Consider the following 18,568-nt stretch of genomic DNA (forward strand, 5'->3'; position numbering starts at 1 on the left):
AAACACATCATAATGTATCTCAGCTGTTACAGTATAAGATTTCATAAGAACATTGATTCCCCATCTAAATACTAGCATAAGGTTACAGGAAATATAAAATGCAATATTAAGTATACTTTTCCTTAAATACAAGAAGTCTGTGTAACTCCACATGTCTCTTTAAGTTTCAACTTTTCAAATTTCTCCATGTTTTTTTCTTTAATGCCTTCTATTTTATGATTGGTTACTTTATATCTGACAGTTTTCTTTCAAAGTTTCTGATGCTTGCTTTTGTGTAAACTGTTCCTTCCTGTTGTAAAATTCTAATAATTTCAGAGAAGTTATTGTTCATTTTCTATGTTTCTCTCCAACATCAAAATAGTACTTGAACATCTTCTTGTTGTTAGAGGGTTAGGTCTTGGTGAGAAACTTCTGACTTTTCTTCCAAACTGCTGGAAAATGGACCAGAAGTCAAACCTTTTTCACCAGTTTGAACAGAAGTCTCACCATTAACTGTTGCATTTTTTTCTGTGGTTTCCTAATAGATCTCCCACGGGTCCCAAAGTATGCTGGGAGATACTGGGCACCATGGGTAGCACGGAGCAAATAATATCGTTGCTGTGACTCAACATGTATAGCAAAAGTGTACTGTGTCTAGGATGGTCTATGGTATCATAGTAACGGTATTATTTGTCCACTATGCTACCCATAGTGCCCTGCATCTCCCAGCATGCAATGGGATCTGTGGAGAGGTCTATTTGTCCTTATTTCCGTGCTTTTTTGAATGGCATATTCCAGGATCACCTGCAATGGTACTGGACTATACCATTCAGAAATATTGCAGGTGAGTTTGGCACGGCTCTATCGCATCTTGTAGTTGGTGGAGGCGGACAGTTCTCCCAGCTCCCCCTTAAACTCCACATCAATGCTGAAGTCCAAGTCTCTCTGGAAAGTGAAACATATACAAGTGAATCACTGAAACCTTGCCTCACATTACATGTCAGGCAGTCATAGATATGACTGAACACGGAGTCCTATTCAATTTAATGTCATGAAAAATAATAGAACCTTTGTTGTAGCCGGGCTTGTTAACGATTTTCAAGTTTGCTACAGAATTTCTTATTCAACCTCAGATAAAAAGAGCCAGTAAGGTGTGTACTAAAACTTTTCTAAAGGTGTGTACTAAAACTTTTCTATGCGCTAAAATGTTTACGTTAAGTGCAACAGTGCACCCTAAACAATTTCAAGCCCTGCCTGCACATGAACTTTACCTTCACCACTTGTTATACTTCATGTACATGTACTACCATGTACAATACAAGCCATTGGGAGAAATAGTGGCCATATGTCACCCAAGTGTTGCAGGCTGGTTTGATCACAAGCCAGGCAAGGTTGGAGGCAGGTAGACAAATTAGAAATACCTGCAAGTCCTCCAACTGTCAGCAGGTGGCATTTTGAGCACTAACATGTATGGTCATGTGTAGTGGAATGTGTGGAATTGTTAGATTAGAAGAGTCAACTCCAAAAAAAATTAAACATAATTTAGCATCAGCATGACTCTTACATTGTTCCTCTTGTTGGGCCTCATGTTGAAGGTGCCGTAGATCTCCTCCCCCCGCTTCACAGTGAGGTAGTCCTCCATGTAGAACACTGTCTGCTTCCAGTGGGTGTAGTGGGCCTCGGGGGCTACAGGGGCGAACAGGGAACGTTATAAATGATAACAATTGAGACTATCGTGTAAATGCATTGATTTCAAGGTAGGGAGAAAATAGAGTTTTTGTTGTGGTTTTAAGTTCGCAATAGCGCTATAGTCACATCCCGTATGGCAATGTGTATGTGTTGAAAACTGCGAACATAAACGCTGCCAAAACCAAGAACACAAAACCACCACTAGATATGACTTCCCACAAGTAGCCATTGTTCAGTCCTGTCTTCAGGAAGGTCTGATCATCATATGAGTGGATCAAACCTTTAGACTGCATCAATCTTTTTTTCATTGACTCGCAAAAAAAGAAAAGAAAAGCAAGGTTGTATTCTTAATTAAAACACAATACATTTCCATTGTGAAGACCTACCCGTGGAAAAGCCGGTGCGCTTGTGGCACTTGGTGAACTCCACGTTGAAGAAGCAGACCAAGGCGTGGACATAGTCGTTCCGCCGGCATTGGAGACAGAAGGGCGAGGTGAACTGTAGGTCCTCGATCTTACATGTGTTGATGTCCACCTCCTGAAGAGAACACAGAAGAAACAGGGTTGTTGGCAGGTATGGCAACGCCACACCAACAAACACAGACATCCCCAAATGTACCAGTATTCATTAGAACTAGAGAAGGTCCTGGGTAGATTGTTTTGTGGTCCCTGCCTTTAACTTAACCATTTGTTTACAGTCAAAACTGCTCAAGGGGACCACTCAAGACAAAAAAAAATTTGGTCTTTGTGGACAAATCGTCACTTTAGACAGTATTCTTAATGCTTGATTCAATGGCAAAAACTGTTGGAGGAACCATAGGCCAGGTGGTCCTTATTTTGTGTAAAGATGGTCACTTGTACAGGTTTGACTGTTGCTACATTGAAAGCAAGATGATGGCTATCCAGTATGTAGTGAAATTTAAAAGGTTAACATGACAATTTAAACCTTACACAACCTTACACATTGTTTTATACACTTGCTGTCTGATTCTGATGGTAGCACAGCACGATCTGACAGTTGCAGAAGTACATTGCGAGCAGAACCGTTGCACCGTTTTTGTTTGCTTCCCTTGTCCTCCATTAGTAAATACAAGTCCACACACCTTCAGGAGGCACGAGTTGGTAACGACATGCCTGGCCGACACCACGTCCACGGTCGGCTCCTGGATTACCAGCGGTCGCATACACGCCATGTTAAACCCATACACATCATTGGCCCACCCTGGAGTGGGACAGAAACAGGACACAGATGGGACGAGAGGAAGGAAAGCGGACCCACCTTGACCAGACACGAGTTGCTGACCACCTGTTTGGGATCTACTACGTCCACGAGTGGCTCAGTGACGGCCACCTTGCGTATACAGCTCATGTCAAACCCATACACACTGTCCCACCCTGCAAACACAACGTGTAATACGGGTTTTCATCCTCCTTACTTACTTACACGCACACACCACAGCAAATTTGTCGGTTAAGGCGGAATAAATTGTCACAAATTTGATAGTCCAACCATTGTGAATTTTCCAAAGGAAAGTAGGGCAGATTTAGTGTGGACTTATCTTCTAATGCAGAAGCAATACCAAATGTGTTCAAGGAAAATGTATGTTTGACCTGTTTCAAATGTTTTACCTTATTCAAATTTGCCTTGCAACATTCCATAACTAAAAATTCATTGACTGAAATAGGTAAGATTTTTTTCAACATTATCTTGTATAAACCTTTCTTACGCCCAAGGCTGGTTTTAAAATGTTCATTCTAATTGAACAATGGTGTTGCTGTCAAAACACAGAATCATAAGTCAGGCTAAAAAATCCAAATAATTACAAAGTAACACCATTTCTGTACTCAAGCCAGATCCTCTGCAAATCAATTCAGCTGGTAGCCCCAACCTTTATTTCTTTTCATTGCTTTGATAAAACATTTCCAGAGCCAGCCACAGTGCATGGAAGACTATAAGCTTCCAATTCAGAGATTTTGTGATTACATGTTAGAGTAGAACATTCCTAAAGTAAATCATGTCTGACACACATGGAATTCGCACATCGAGGCAACAAAAGTTGAATTACGATGCAATCAAAATACGACTAATGACTCAATTCCGTATCATCAATATCATGCAAGAAGTTCATAGAAGTAATTCAGAAGAAGGCGTAGAACTAGAAATGTATTTCTCGTGCATTCCATTGTAAAATATCTAAATCATAAATTTTTGTTTGCTTCTGAATTAAACCTGTTACAGCTGGCAGGTTTCTACGTATGTAGGACAGTTTTGTCAATGCCATTAAGATCAGAGTAGACAGTGCCAAGGAGGTGTAAGGTACTTACAGTTGATTTTCTCATCCTTGTACTGCCCGTCCTCGATAGCACAGACGTACAGCGTGGCTCGGTCAGGGAACAGGATTCCGTCAGGGGCCTGGGGAGGAGACGGGCGGGGACACTGACGGGTGAATCTGATGGGTTTGTTTGATTTGGTCCTTAGTGGACGAGAATCGTCTCAAAAAATGTAATGGATGAATTATAGAGCTAGAGTGGGGAAATCTAACCCAGAAAACCAGCTAGGCTCTGCGAAATGGATAAAGCTAGCTTTGTCAGATTCAAACATTTCAGTACGTATTAACACAATGTCATAAATAGAAAGAGTTTTGGGAGAACATGGATTTGGGCGAACAGACAGTTTTGGACGAGAACATGACAACTGGTTTATTTTGTACATACTTACAAAGCAAACAAGTGCAAACCAGTTTTCGCCCACCTAGTTGCATAAACTTTCGTTTTATTTGTTTGTAAGATATACATAAGGAAGAAAAGATAATGGATGAGTAGCTGATTTGTAATAGCTTGAAAGTGGGGCAAGCAAACCCAAAAAATTGATGGCGCAACCTGGCTTTTGACTCAGATTGCCGCCTGGGTAGCAAGGCTGAAAAAAGTATTTTAAGCACTACTTATATAACTGAGTTCACTAGAAAACATTGCATTCTATATCTACTCGCAAATCACAAATACAATCAGACTCACCAGCCACTTGTCGCGAGCATACAGCACAGTGTTGAGCATGGACTCGTAGAACAGACAGTACCCCATCCACTCACTCACGATGATGTCCACCTTGTCTATCCCTGGCAGATCCACTTCCTCTACCTTACCTCGCACGATCGTCACAACTGGGGGGATCAGGGACAATATTAGTTGGGATTTAGTGTCTGTAGTCCACTGTGTTCTGCTGCTGAAGTGATCTGAACACCCTGCAGCTGCAATCAGTCTTTCTTCAACTCTATCCACTTTGACTGTTTTGTCGCAAGGTTCCTAAGCTCCCGTAGTTTTCTTTCTATTTGAAATCATTTGTCACAAACAAATCATGAACATACAGATACAAGGTACAATGTACATCTTCTTTGCTAAAATGACACTAGTCTTAGAAAATAGGATTATCAACTTACTATGGTCCAAATTGTTGTCCTCAATAATCTTGATAGCATGTTCTACTATACTGGAACATTCAATCTGGGAGGGGGAAACAAAATACGAGTTCATGAATCTAATGAATGTCATAGCACCAAAATTATTTTGTACTCAGGAAATTCAATATGCAGTCACATTGAGAATGAATCTTTGGCTGATACAAAATGTTCAATGTTTGATAAAAAGCCCATTTACACATGACAACTTTTGTGACACGATAAGCTTCACGGCTGGAATTGCTAGTAAGCAGCATAAAAAGAAGACAATTCATCATTGGGAATAAAACTTTACATTGCCTTAATCTACTGCTCAGACACTAAGCTGACTAAGCTTCTGTTAAACCAGTAAAAGCTCGTAAAGAACTCACCCCTATGACTTTCTTGGCCCCTGCTCTGGCAGCGAACATACACAGGATCCCCGTGCCACATCCCACATCAAGAACTATCTTGTCCTTAAACAGGTGTTTGTTCTGGTACATGGCGTTTCTGTACGTCAGAGTGCGCACCTCGTCTTTCAACATCTCCTGTAGAGACATAAGGGAGAGCGTGTGGGTTAGAATCAAGTTATAACTGGCACAGGGCTCAATTTTTTATTTTTTCTAAACTAGGTGCACTGGTACACCCAAGCACCAAAGTGCACATGCACCCAGTATTTTTACTGCTGGGTGTTAAACAGGTGTCTGTTCTGATATGTACATGGCATTTCTGCACTCAGAGTGCACACCTCATCTTCCAACCTCTCCTATAGAGACATGGGTGGAGACAGACTGAGTTAGAAACAGGTGTTTTCTCTGGAACATATACATCACTACATGGTATTTCTGTACTTGGGGTGCACACCTCATCTTTCAACCTCTCCTGTAGAGACACGGGTGTAGATGGAGTGGGTTAGAATGTGTTAACAACAGGTGTTTGTTCTGGTATATATACATCACTACATGGCATTTCTGTGAGCCAGCGTGCACACCTTGGTAGACATATCGGAGGAACAGTATGTAGTCAATAATAGGTGTTAAATGGGGACTTGTTTTTTTACGTACATGGAATTTCTGTACATCAGCTTGGGTCAAAAAGACATCAATGAGTTATTTCTACTGATACACACCAGTCCTGTGTATGAAAATTCTTCTTATAAATTTACTAATTTCCTATCCTTCTTGCATACTTTTTTCCCAACATCCCTACAACACCTTAATGGCCACTGACAAAAAATAGAAACAGCAAACACCTTCACTTTCATGTACATGTAAACTGTCACGGCATTTTCTTTTGATGCTATCTTCTGAACCCAGAAACAACTCACTGCATTTCCGCTGCACCCTCAGAACTCAGGGGCACAAAAATAGAAACCAATATCACAGCAAATCCACTTTGCCAAGTCAACCATTCAGGAGGTACAAAAGTAATTTGGCTCCTGTGTGTCATGTAATCCCTTCTGCGCTCCCTAAAGACACTCGCTACTGAAGGAGAACAAGCAAACAGCAGGATACAGCAATAAAGCCACCACTTCATCATCAAGACACAATTGTATGATCCACATGAGTCTGAATCCACTTATTTCTTCATCCGTAGATCCTCAGCTTGTTTTATTACTTTCTTTCATTAAAGATGAAAAGGAAATTAACCACTTGGGCAGATCAGCCAAAATGAAAAATGAATCATCTAACACCATTCTGTTTCTTGAAGGAAAATGTCTTCTGAATATGCAAATGTATGAAAAGGAGAATGGCAAATGCCACAAAAGACTTGCAAGATAATGACCTTTACCATCAAAATAGATGTTGTGCAAATTCATCATAAGAACTGACTTTTCTTTAACTCATAAATGAAATACCACTGGTGTAACATCCACGTACAAGCAAAGAGCATGTACACTGTTATCTTCCAGCAGATCTATCAGGGGCAAGGGCAGTATCCATAGGGCTAAACATTGTACAACTGGCTGCTGAGGTCTGCATGCTGTCAGTCACAAGGAAGGCTATTAGGAACCACTTGTTACCTCATCAAACTGTGCTTGCAGAGTAGGTATTCATTTGCCTCCTTTCTGTTTGATTTAAATCTCCTGCAGGGATGTGCGAGGGCCAGTGAATTTGTCCCAAATATATTAGTTGCTGATAAAAACATAAGCACCACGAATATTGAATTTATTTAATGTTGCCAATATGGCTTCAGTTAAACCTTTTTTGAAAAGAAATGCTTCTTCCTGTTTGAGTGCTTGCAGATTTCTAAGGGCGAGTTGGACCCTGTTTAGCCTTTTGGATACTGCCTTAGCCCCAATAGATCTGCTTGGAGACTATGTGCAATGTCCACCACATGTTGACTGACACTACGCCAAATTATGATTGACAGTTGCAGCTTTACTCGTGAGACACTGATCACTGTCAAGGCCTCCTGCGGGGTCTTGGAAGCTGAAATTATTATATCGTGCCGCTGATATCATCTGAAAAGACATCAATAATCCGGAATATCTCCAGAAAAGGTCACGTTTCCCAGCTCGTCACGACCTCCTGTCTGAAGCAATAGAAGATACGGCTGGATTCATGCATGAAGGCAGATCTGGTCACCCTGCTGAAATCCTAACGAACGGGCCGGAACAAGTTATTTTGGGAAAGGATAGCCGAGAGGCAGTATGCATATGGTACAACAGCATTAACAGCATGGTACCAAAGGCAAGTTTAGTAATTACTAGACTGGTGGAACAGAGATGCATGTAGGCAGCGGCTGGGATGTCTAGCAGCATATCAATGTGGACATATTACTCTGTGTGGTAGAATAACATCAAATATTTATCATATCTAGGTGTGTATGTGTACACACGCTGGCAGACAATTTGAAGGGTACCAATATTGCTGTGAAATATTCACTCCATCATCCTGGTAAATGACTTGAATGAAAGAATGTTTTATCCAAACATGCTTAACAGATGCCTAGGAAATGAGAACTGCTCCTGTCAAACAAAATTTGGGCATGAAGTTACCATGTAACTTGCATATATTAACAACAGCTATAGCTGTACAAGTAACCACCTTTACAAAAGGATTTCCTGGGCATTACGTGATCACTTTTTTGTGCTCCCTTTGAAGAAATTTTTCCCATTGACTCAAGCATCAAGCATAATGTCTATTGGGACCACCTGCCCACACAGACCAAATCTTAGTTATAATTGGTTTTCCTGGGCAATTTTAACTGAAATATTTCTTACACATAACCACAAATGTCAGGCCTGTCGAGAGCATCATTGCCTCTCTTCTTCTTCTTTGTATTTAGGTGGCCACCATCATCTTGTGGCCACCTTATCCAAAGTCTTGATTTGCATGTTGTGTAAATTCAGATTCCAATTTCCTTTCAATTACAGCATGATGTGATAGAGCCGTGCAGAAGCCCACATACAAACAGTGGTTGACCTGCAGAGATTAACCACTTTCTTCTCAGATAGCTCACATCGTTACTTTGGGTCACCTTGGGGGTGACCTTGGACTTCTTGTGGGACTTCAAGGGGCACACATACTAAAGGTTAGCTGAAGGTGAGGCAAGATGGCACAAGAAAGGAGTGCTCAACCATGCGAAAGTGATGCTGCAAAGGCGAAGGGAATAAAACGTATATGAAATACATGTATAATGTTACAGCTGTCACTGACTAAAACAAGTAGATGCTAGTTGAAACTTTTGACCGTTTCCAAAATCATATCCAGTTCCTTGAGTAACTGCTTTTTTGGTGAAGTAAAGTAGGGAAGTAAAGTGTTTCCACTGAAATGTGCACAAAATAACTGATTTGATATATGTTTTCATATTTCATCAACAGAAGAAACGTCACTACCAGTGATCTAGCCCCGTGTCATAGAGCTTATACAGCTGTGTGGCCAAAGGGCTATAAACAGAGATGGGTGCTGTGGTACACTACATGGGAGGGTAAGGGCTTGAACTCATTTACATTAAATCATGAAATCCAGAGGCAGTATAGAAAACAACAATATGACGCAGAAATCCTATACTTCTGTGAAATAGTTTCAGGTTTTCTTGTTTATAATAAATTATATTATACTTGCTCCAAGAACAAGCAACAGACATGCATATAACAGGAAATCGTTGAAGACAGGAAATGAATTTATCTATTCTGGGACCTAATCTGTCAGCATCACCCACATGCCTCATCAGCATCCGGTAGTGCCTACCTCGTGGAAACCCAAAAGTCTACTGCAGTCAAATAACAACAGGAGGGTATCGGTACAAGAAATTCAGGTACAGGTATGGTTCAGGTCCAGGTCTGGACCTAGAATCACCTGTGAAAACGTGTGAATGGGTGATACTCAAAACAATTTCCTTACGTAGGACTATGATAGGTTCTGTTTAGTCGAGTATCCAATTGTCCATTGACATTTCTAAACTCCAATCTTCATTTTAACAACATTAACTGCCTCTGTTTTTGAACATGTTTGACCATAGAAGCTTGGTAAAAATGATGGTCAACTTTCTTCTACTTCGCTCTTGTTCCTTTCTTCGACCTGTAAGCCCTAAAACATGTGAATGCCTGCCGATAATCTGTCAATTCATTTTCGAATCGGTCCAACATCCGGTCACTGATTTTTTTCCCGTCCGTTTTTTCTGGCCTGGTCCAACAAGAAAACGGTTTTGTACCGGTACACACCCTACTACACACACCATCAAAAATGAAACAAAAGCCTGGTCTATACATGGAAATAAGAAAAATGAAACAAAGGTTTTGACTGTACCTCATGGATGGCGAAGTGGGCGTACGAGTCAAAGTAATAGTCTCGTGACGTCATGTCATCAGGGTGGCTGACATCGTCACTGTTCGCCACGGGTTTGGTCACGTCTTCTGCCAGGTTCTCCATGTTGTTCTGTTGTGCGACCTGCGGGTGACATGGAGACATCTTGTCAGTCTTCTCACACTACCACTACCAGGGTTGGACAAGTCCACTAGTTCAATTGTTCTGGGCAAGTGAAAGTGCTGATCGGGCATACGCATGTCCTACTTCACCTGCCCGATTGGACAAGGAAGATTTTTCCCAAGTGGGATTTTGAAACTAGTCCCTTTTCACATTCATGGCATCAAGCATTGGTGAACTAAAAAAAGTGCCAACAATATAAGAATTCCATTGCTGAAAGTGAAAATACATAGAAAAATGATATTTACATTTTGGGCAAGTGAAAAGTTGGTTCAGGCAAGTAAATCTTTTACGTGCTTGCCCGATGGACAAGTTGAATTTTAGAAAACTTGTCCAACCCTTATCACAATACCACTACAGTATCACATTGTAGAGTTGACTCCACTGCCATAGCAACACAATTCATACAAACATTGTAGGGGTAGCTTTTACCCCACAGAATAAGAAATCCATATGGAATATGATATGACGAAGAGTCCCTAAGAAATTCATGAATGCAGTTCCAGATCATTACCAAATTGGAATGACTTGTGCCCCAAACCATACACTACCCATGTCAGACTCAGAGGACAAAAATCCATACCTAAGACTGAAATCAATGAACCTAAAAACCATGAAAGCTACCTGGTGATAGACCTGTAATGGGCTTGATGTTTGTAAATCCAGGCAACTGAGGTCAGGAATATACTGATAGAAGGATATACATGCAGGCAGCGTATATATTTACAAATGTATTTACTTAACTTGACCCAAGTCTTTATAGAACAACCATGTGATTGGCCCTTTCATTGCTGTAAAATCAACCTTTATCTTTGGGATTTCAGAATTGTATGCAGATCTCCGAAGTATGCGATTGGACATAATGCAATTAGTTGGATTCCACTGTATGTTTCAGTTTTAGACAATCAAGACATCAGACCCTGGCCTTTGTACCAGGACAGATTGGCAGGCAGACAAGCTCAATTCACTGCTATTCACTGCTATATCAAAATGCAATAGAACAAGTAAAATGGAAAAATCAATTGCTGTTGAACACTCCAAATGTCTTACTAACAAGTCAAAATGCTACTTATCTGTAGATTCCCTCTACCATGTAAGCAGACTGACCATGGTAGCAATGTCTACTTCTACATGTACAAATTCTACACTACATCAAATAGCAACAGAAGAGGTAGAAAAAAAAAAACACTTTGTATTGCTGTAGAATGCTCAACAGGTCTACATAACTCAAAAGTAAAACCAGTCTCTACATTTGCCTATACCATATACTGATATAGCAAAAGGACTAAAAATGATACAATTCACCATGTAGGTAGACTGATTGCTACATGATATATTTGTACATGGCTACATCAAACAGTAAAAGCAACAGGTAGCTGGTAAACAAGCAGTGCTCCATAGGTCTAACTCAAAAGTCAAACGTCATGTACTTGTACATACGTTTCACCACGTAAGCAGACGGACATACACGAACACCACAGCACGTCCACCACACCGACATCAAGCCGCTACCTGGGCCCTCCTCGCACGTTCGATCGGTACCGTCCTGACCGCTCCCCTCCCTCCCCAGGCGAGCACCACCCCCTCCTGCACACACCTGTCCCCCTGGTGTGCCAGCGCCCAGTGGGGGGATATCCTGGCCATGGAGGCGAACTCCTCACAAGCCTCCTCCTCCAGGACAGAGTGAGGCTCCGCACCGGCGATCATGTTCCCCATATTGTTACTGCACCAGTCTGGGCCCTACCACTTCCGCTAAACGCCCGACAATTATTGCAGGCACCTTTTACCGCCCGGGGGAAAAGCCTTTCACGCAGACGAGTCGTTCACCATCTGGAGAAAAACGTCTGATCCGGAGTCTGAATCAGTCCTCTGCGACTTGAATCATTTCCAGCCCCACTGCACCTTTTGGGGTTAATCTCCAAGCATCAGTTACCATGGCAACAGAACCTCCGGGTCCAGTAAACTTCGGTCCCTCTAAAAGATGCGGTGGGAACGCACACAAAGGGCCCGTTGCCTCGGCACTAATAAAATCTGCATTCAGATCTTGTTTCCAGACGGGAGAACCTTCAAAACACCTGATGCTACATCAGATAGAGCCGGCTGACGACTGCCGGATTTAAACCTCGTTACAGACTAACGTACACGGGTCTGAAAAACAATGTGGCTGCGCACTAATTGCTCTCCTACAGGTCTGCCGAGGCAGGGATGATCCACACACACACGGGCAGAAATAATGAGGTCTGGAGGCAGGCGGAGTCACCTGTTGTCGTGTGTGCCACGCTCCCGGGCAAATTGGCTCCCGGGCAGGCTGCAGGGTTACACACACGTACTGACACGGCACGGCCGGGCATGATGGGAATAACAAGCAATTACCAACACATCAGTACAGAGATATCCGTGTAACCGCAGCCGAGATAAGCTAATCACCGTTCCACAACCACTCCCAGCTGGATGGGAAGGCAGCACACAGGGGGAACATAAGGTGCTGCAGGCCGAAACAGAACTGAGCGAGTATCTCTACTACAGCACTTTAACTTGCCAAGGCACATTAGCATCAGCAGATCTAACCGGGAGTCCCCACACCGTAATGAAAAGAGAGAGAGAGAGCTCCATAGGATGTTGTCTGCGTGATGAATTACTTATGTAAGTGGGGAGCAACTGGTAGCACACAGCGCAGGGCATTAACAACACACAGAATACGTGCAATAAATGTTAACTGCCTGCCCCTAAAGATGCATGACTGGAGCTTCAGTGGAGGGGCTTTCATACGTACCATTCATAAGGATTTACATGTACAATCATACATGGCAGGTTCAATCTCAGAAATGAGCATGTACCCATGTGGCTTCAAGAAAGTTCAAATTCTCTATACTGTAAAAAGTATCCTATCATACTATGGTACACATGCCTGCATTTGCATCCATCAGAGTAGCACGTCACCGGAACGTACTGCGCCTGCGCGAAAAGTATAGACATGCTAAACCTTGCTAAACCCCCGGTTTACTAAAGGGCCGCATTTAAGACAGTACGTGCGTATATAAGGGTAAAATCCCGTGTAGGTTTTACATGAAACCATGTCTCTTACATATACTGTGCAACAAGCGGGATTTCAATGCAACGTTGACCAAACCAAGGCCCAAACCACCAGGGTTCGCGCAGGCGCAGTACGTTCCGGTGACGTGCTCATCAGAGTTGTTTTCCTACTTCACTATTTCTAATCATGACCAAACCTGTATACAATCATACTCAAGCATATCTCACTTATACAGTCAACAGTAACACTGTTCCAACGCGTACATCTACAAAAGGAAATCAATGCCTTGCTATCATCTGTATCATGATCATGTTTCCCTTCTCTACTGTAATCCATCAACTACTGTACTTTTAATCATGAAAGAATGGTCACAACAAGGTATATAATTTCACAGTTTTGCAAATGTCTCTCTTACAGCTAACATGTAACAGTAACACTTTTCTACATGTACATTCTACAAATTGAAATTGAAAGCCTCCCAGCGATCTGTATCAGCACCTCTAACAATGCGTGTGGAAGTTGTTTCTCGGGGGAAATAATTGGCTTCCTGTTCCAACAAATCCGGGCTCACAGATCACACCTACGTGAGCTCACAGCCATAGATCAGGTGGCATTGTGGAAGAAAATGCAAATAATTGGGCCAGGGAGGATGTAGAAGATGATAATGTTGCGCCTTTATAGTAGTTCAAGGTCAGTGAACACCACTGGGCTGTAATTTGGATCTTAACAAGACTGAGACTGTGGGAGACTCATGGACTGATGCTCATCCTTTCAACAGTGGCATGGTTGAGTCTATCTCAGTGGAGGGGACTGCTGATTTTAAAAGCTGGGTTTATCTTCATCAATCCTCTATGAAACAGTAAACTTCTCTAGGGATTAAAAAAGTCAATATGTCATCAAGAACCTTCCCTTCATCACCATAGAGACGGTTGCAGACTTTGTACAACGAGAAATCAAGTATCTCATACCTCCATGTTATATTGAAATTTTTGTAAATATCTGGACAAAATATGACAACCAAGTCCATTTCACATATACATTTCACATATTAAATGCTCCACTCTCTTTTGGCCATGTGCAAATGTCCACTAGCAACCTGACAAAAAAAGATGCAGGCCAGGTCAACCTTTTCGTCCTGCCAGTCTCAAGTTACAACTCAACTTGGACTTTACATAAAAAATGGAAATAGCACATATACAATTGTGAAACATAGAGGTCAGGCTAAATGGCCCATCTTCCATTAGAGCTGGACATCATGAATAAATCAGGCAAAGAAATTATATTATACCATCTGATATCAAGCCATCTAAATTCAGGAGACAGCAAAACACATTATCTGTAGAATCGATGATGTCCATAGAGTAATGGGAAAAATTCTCCCATAACAAAATAGTATCCTATTACTAGGGAAAACAAGATACTGGTCATTCAAGAAATTGATGATGTATCTCCATATAAATGTACAGGCAGTTCCGTCATGAAGTAAATACCAATTTGGATATTATAAGGAACATTAAAAATTTGCTCTCTGTTGGGACCACCACCAACATGACTGCGAGCTTCCCTAATCATCAGGTGTCTGACAAAGGGACAAGCGGCAGAGACTATCTCATCTTGAGCGAGTAGTCGATTCTACTAGCTCAGGCACAGCCACCCTTGCTGCCTCCGTCACCAGCAGTGGTTCAGCAAATCAGGGAAAGGGCAGCAGGAGCTAAATGTAATACACTCAAAAACACGGCATCAAGAAAAGACGGGGTGGTCCATTGACTTTACCCTTTTTGCCAGTCCCATCGGACTTAAAATTCAGTAAAATAATGATGAGCTATCGCTGTCACCAGTAAATGTTTGAAAAGTTGACAGAAAAGATTCTTGCAATCGAAAAACACATTTTCTTCAGGTACGAGGCCAGGGATGTGACATGAAGACGGAAAACGGCAGCATTTTTCAAAAATACTTTTTTTAATTGTACATGTATCAAGATTAAATCAACTGCACAAATCTACCTGTCATCCACAAGTAATGGTAGATGTATTATCATCAGGTGAAAAAATCCCCTCATCCCTACGAGTACTAGTGCAGCTGAAGTCACTTGAAGATTGAAATGTATTGCTACTTCTCCACAGAAAGAGAACCAAAACCATCTAATTCTACTGATAGAAGTTGCTGTTAAAATAGCATTAAATACTAATACATAAAACACTATTATAATACATGCAGATGTACTTACAGATTTCCTAACACCTATTCCCCAGCAGGCACAGCAACAGATTGCCATGTTACGGTACCAGCACCAACAACACATGGCTATCATCAAAACACACACATACGCTCTCCATGAAGCATTACTACTGATCCCATGCACTAATACTGTCTTAATTCAATGTCTCCAGTGGCCCCAATGTAATCTCACTAAGCTATTCAAATCAGGGTCTATCCTGACTATCAAATTGTGGGCCAATACACTGGTGAGGAGTTACGGAGTGCAATTTGGCTTCATGGAAGAGAGAGCTGGCACGCTTTGCTAGAAAAGCATCACCGCAGCAGATGTCGATACTTGTTTCAGGTGACACCTTTACGGCCCCAACTAAAGCATGGGTGTAGATGAAGATAAGTTACTGAACCGAGTATTTTCTGTGACACCATAAAAACTACTTCCAAGCATCTGACATGACATATCAGCCAGTGAGTCATTGCTGGCCTAGTACTTGATGACCGCAATGTTCATATGGCTTTCAATAGGAAGCATGATTAGCCTAAATGGCTCAAAAGAAACACTTTATGATTTAGGTTAAGCCTCTAGGTAATAAAATGGAGATTGCCTTTCCATTAGTACGTCTGCTCAGTGTCAAAGGCCAAAGATGAATCCTTGCTGTAATCAGCTGTGACACTCAGAGGGTTCATGACCTTACAAATGTAGTTTTGTCTTCAATCTCAGAAGAGACTGCATCAAAAGTATCTTCTTTTTTTTCTAATTCTTTCTCTAGCTCATAAGCAGGATGGGATAAGGTTAAGGACCTTTCCTGTTATTGCTACAACTTGGATCTTGTAGTCAGCTGTCAACAGCTTAAAAGTGACACCTGGTGAACTAGATGAAACTGCAGGAAGCTCAGCTGCCTATGAGTAAGATATGTACACCCTGGACAGCCTTTCAGTATGTCTGAAAATCTTTCTGTCTAACGCTTCTAAGCTGAAAAGAGTTGTATTTGCCATGGTGAAAATCAAACATATTGATCTTTTTTTCGGCAGAGTCAATACTAGCAATGAATTGTAAAAGTATTCAGCAATACTTGCAATGCCAACAGCCTGAACATGATCTGTTTCCCTTTTCCCATGAGGGAGATCGACCTATTTCATATTACCAATTAATCAATTATGATAGCCAACCAAGTCGAATTCACTGTTAGTAAATTATTTCTGAAGTGCTATTGAGAGACACAGTTTATTAAAAAACTTGTGCTTCTGAAAAATGGTAAAACAAAATACTAATAAATACAAGTGATGGTTGCCTGTAGTAGTACTAGTAGAGGGTTTCTAGCTCCTTACCTATATCAGATTTCAGTTGTTTTGTTGGTGCAAAATGACCCCACATTTTGCTCCAAAACCTTAAGGAACTAAAGTCATTCCGGACCATCTGAGACTGCCACTCAAAACGTATAAATTGCCAAATCATGACCATAACATGTTCACAACATGAGAAACACAAACTGAGTTTTACTGCAGTGGCAGAGTGAGCCACTAGTGACCTGTAACAGACATGCAACTAATATGAGGTGTTCAGTTCTGAGAGTTGTTTATGTAGATGGTATTCCTCAGTTCCCAGGGTTCTTTACAGTGCATACTCACCAGGATTTTTTTGCAGCACAGGGTTTGTGAAATGATGGCACATGGCAAGCAGCACAGGCATGAGTATTGTACAACTCCAAGGGTCTGGGGGCATCTTCCCCCTGAAAATTTCATAACTCACAGAAACACCATACATTTTGATGGGGAAATCTGATGAAATGAAGCCATTCTATCCCTTTGTTACAAGATTAAGGCAATTTACCATCAAGCATTACCAGGCCTCCTGAATTTATCTTTGAAGGATTGGCAGGATTCCCCATGCAGACCCTCTACCAGTGAACACTGAACACCAGGCTTGTGCTCTTGTAAAACCTTCCTTTTTATCCAAAACTTTATTCATCACAGAGAACAGCTGGCAGCTGAAATCTTTTGTTTCAGAACAAGCTGAATCACCTCAGTCCCCATTGACACTAGCTTGGATGCCGGAACTCAGCCCAATCTCAATAATATTTCTCATGCGTGGTAAGATTCTGGGGCTGTACAATTTCCGTGGGGGCACGTTTGTCCGTGTTGGTTTCTTCCATTCTGTTGCTAATTTTGTAAAAGGCACATGTTGTAAATTCAAATTCCCCAGGTTTCCAGGATATGACTAAGAACCTGTACATGAAAGTTTGACTGTGTTTTACAGCTTTATAGTCTTACAGCCGTAGAGATGTTGATACATGTATAAATTACCATTTCATCAATTTATGATGCTGAAGTGTTTATTTGTTCCAATCCAAATCTCAGGCCCTTCAAACTTCCAACTGTTGATCCCCATGAGAACATTTTGATCATCTCGACGTAGATCCTTTGTTAGAAATTTCATGTTGGGTGGAATCACAATTTATAGGTGTCAAACCTACATCTACGAATCCACACATATACCAGCAGGAATAATTGCAGTTTGAGTTTGTGGCATGTAATCACTAGCTGGCGGATAATATAGAAAGTTATCTCCTTCTATCGATGCAAACTTTTCTACTCCTCGTCTGTCAAACCAAATCAGGGTCGTGTCATGTCAGTGGGCAAGTTTTCCCGTTTCACGTATCTCTATTCTGACACATTTAGTCTCAAATTCAAAACAAGTGACGCCTTAAATAATCGAATGAAACTAGACTATAAAACACAACCACAAAACGCCAGTGTAAAGTCCTGGCAATACAGCAAAACACATTTAAAAGACGGAGGCCATAAGAACAAGCGGACCGGCACGCGCGCACGCCGTGGTGATGGTGTGGAACAAAGCACCACGCGTGTCCCACTTCAAACACGCTTCTCATGCTAACCAGCGGGAATCCGCCGCATCATTTTGGACAATAATGTTCACAACCATTCAAAGAATCATCTTCCTCGCGTAGAACCTCTCTGGATAGCAAATTTAGTGAATATTTTCGCAAAGAAATCAGCGAAATCGCCCTTACCTCCATTTGTTCCGCCATTTTGTACCACGTGCTTGAAGAAGAATGTGCCAACCTCTGACGCAGGGGGTGTGCCTAAATTTTCATACTTTTAGCAAACTATTTCCTCCCAAAATGCAAATAATTGTATAGTATATCAGTATAACCACAATATTTTGATATGATCGAAATCTTAGATATTCTATATAAGCGTCAGTAAGATTATTTAGAAATATCCCTGAAAATTGTATTTCTCAGGTATTGGAATCGTCTAATGGCC

General features: G+C 41.4%; 1 protein-coding gene across 2 annotated transcripts; it reads right to left on the reverse strand.

Moving 5' to 3' along the window:
* Positions 1–189: 189 nt before the first annotated feature.
* LOC118414541 (protein arginine N-methyltransferase 1-like) lies at positions 190–18,495 on the reverse strand. 2 transcript variants are annotated; one of them, XM_035818631.1, is made up of 10 exons: positions 18,313–18,495; positions 9,856–9,996; positions 5,494–5,649; positions 5,105–5,168; positions 4,683–4,828; positions 3,993–4,080; positions 2,771–2,889; positions 2,055–2,205; positions 1,544–1,665; positions 190–924 (listed from the first exon to the last, which is right to left on the reverse strand). In XM_035818631.1, the coding sequence occupies exons 1-10, from the start codon at positions 18,328–18,330 to the stop codon at positions 841–843; spliced, it is 1,089 nt and encodes a 362-aa protein (XP_035674524.1). In that variant the 5' UTR covers positions 18,331–18,495; the 3' UTR covers positions 190–840. The 2 variants fall into 2 exon arrangements, with proteins under 2 accessions (XP_035674524.1, XP_035674525.1); XM_035818632.1 differs by lacking the exon at positions 2,771–2,889 and adding an exon at positions 2,947–3,062.
* Between the last annotated feature and the right edge of the window lie 73 nt (positions 18,496–18,568).

This window comes from Branchiostoma floridae, chromosome 4 (genome assembly GCF_000003815.2).
Source record: "Branchiostoma floridae strain S238N-H82 chromosome 4, Bfl_VNyyK, whole genome shotgun sequence".
In the NCBI taxonomy this organism is placed as follows: Eukaryota; Metazoa; Chordata; class Leptocardii; order Amphioxiformes; family Branchiostomatidae; genus Branchiostoma; species Branchiostoma floridae.

Coding starts and splice junctions, on each gene's coding strand:
- LOC118414541 (XM_035818631.1), bottom strand. Junction 2,890..3,992: donor CAAGGATGAGAAAATCAACT/GTAAGTACCTTA, acceptor GTCCCACTCCAG/GGTGGGCCAATGATGTGTAT. Junction 2,206..2,770: donor CCAACTCGTGCCTCCTGAAG/GTGTGTGGACTT, acceptor TGTTCTCTTCAG/GAGGTGGACATCAACACATG.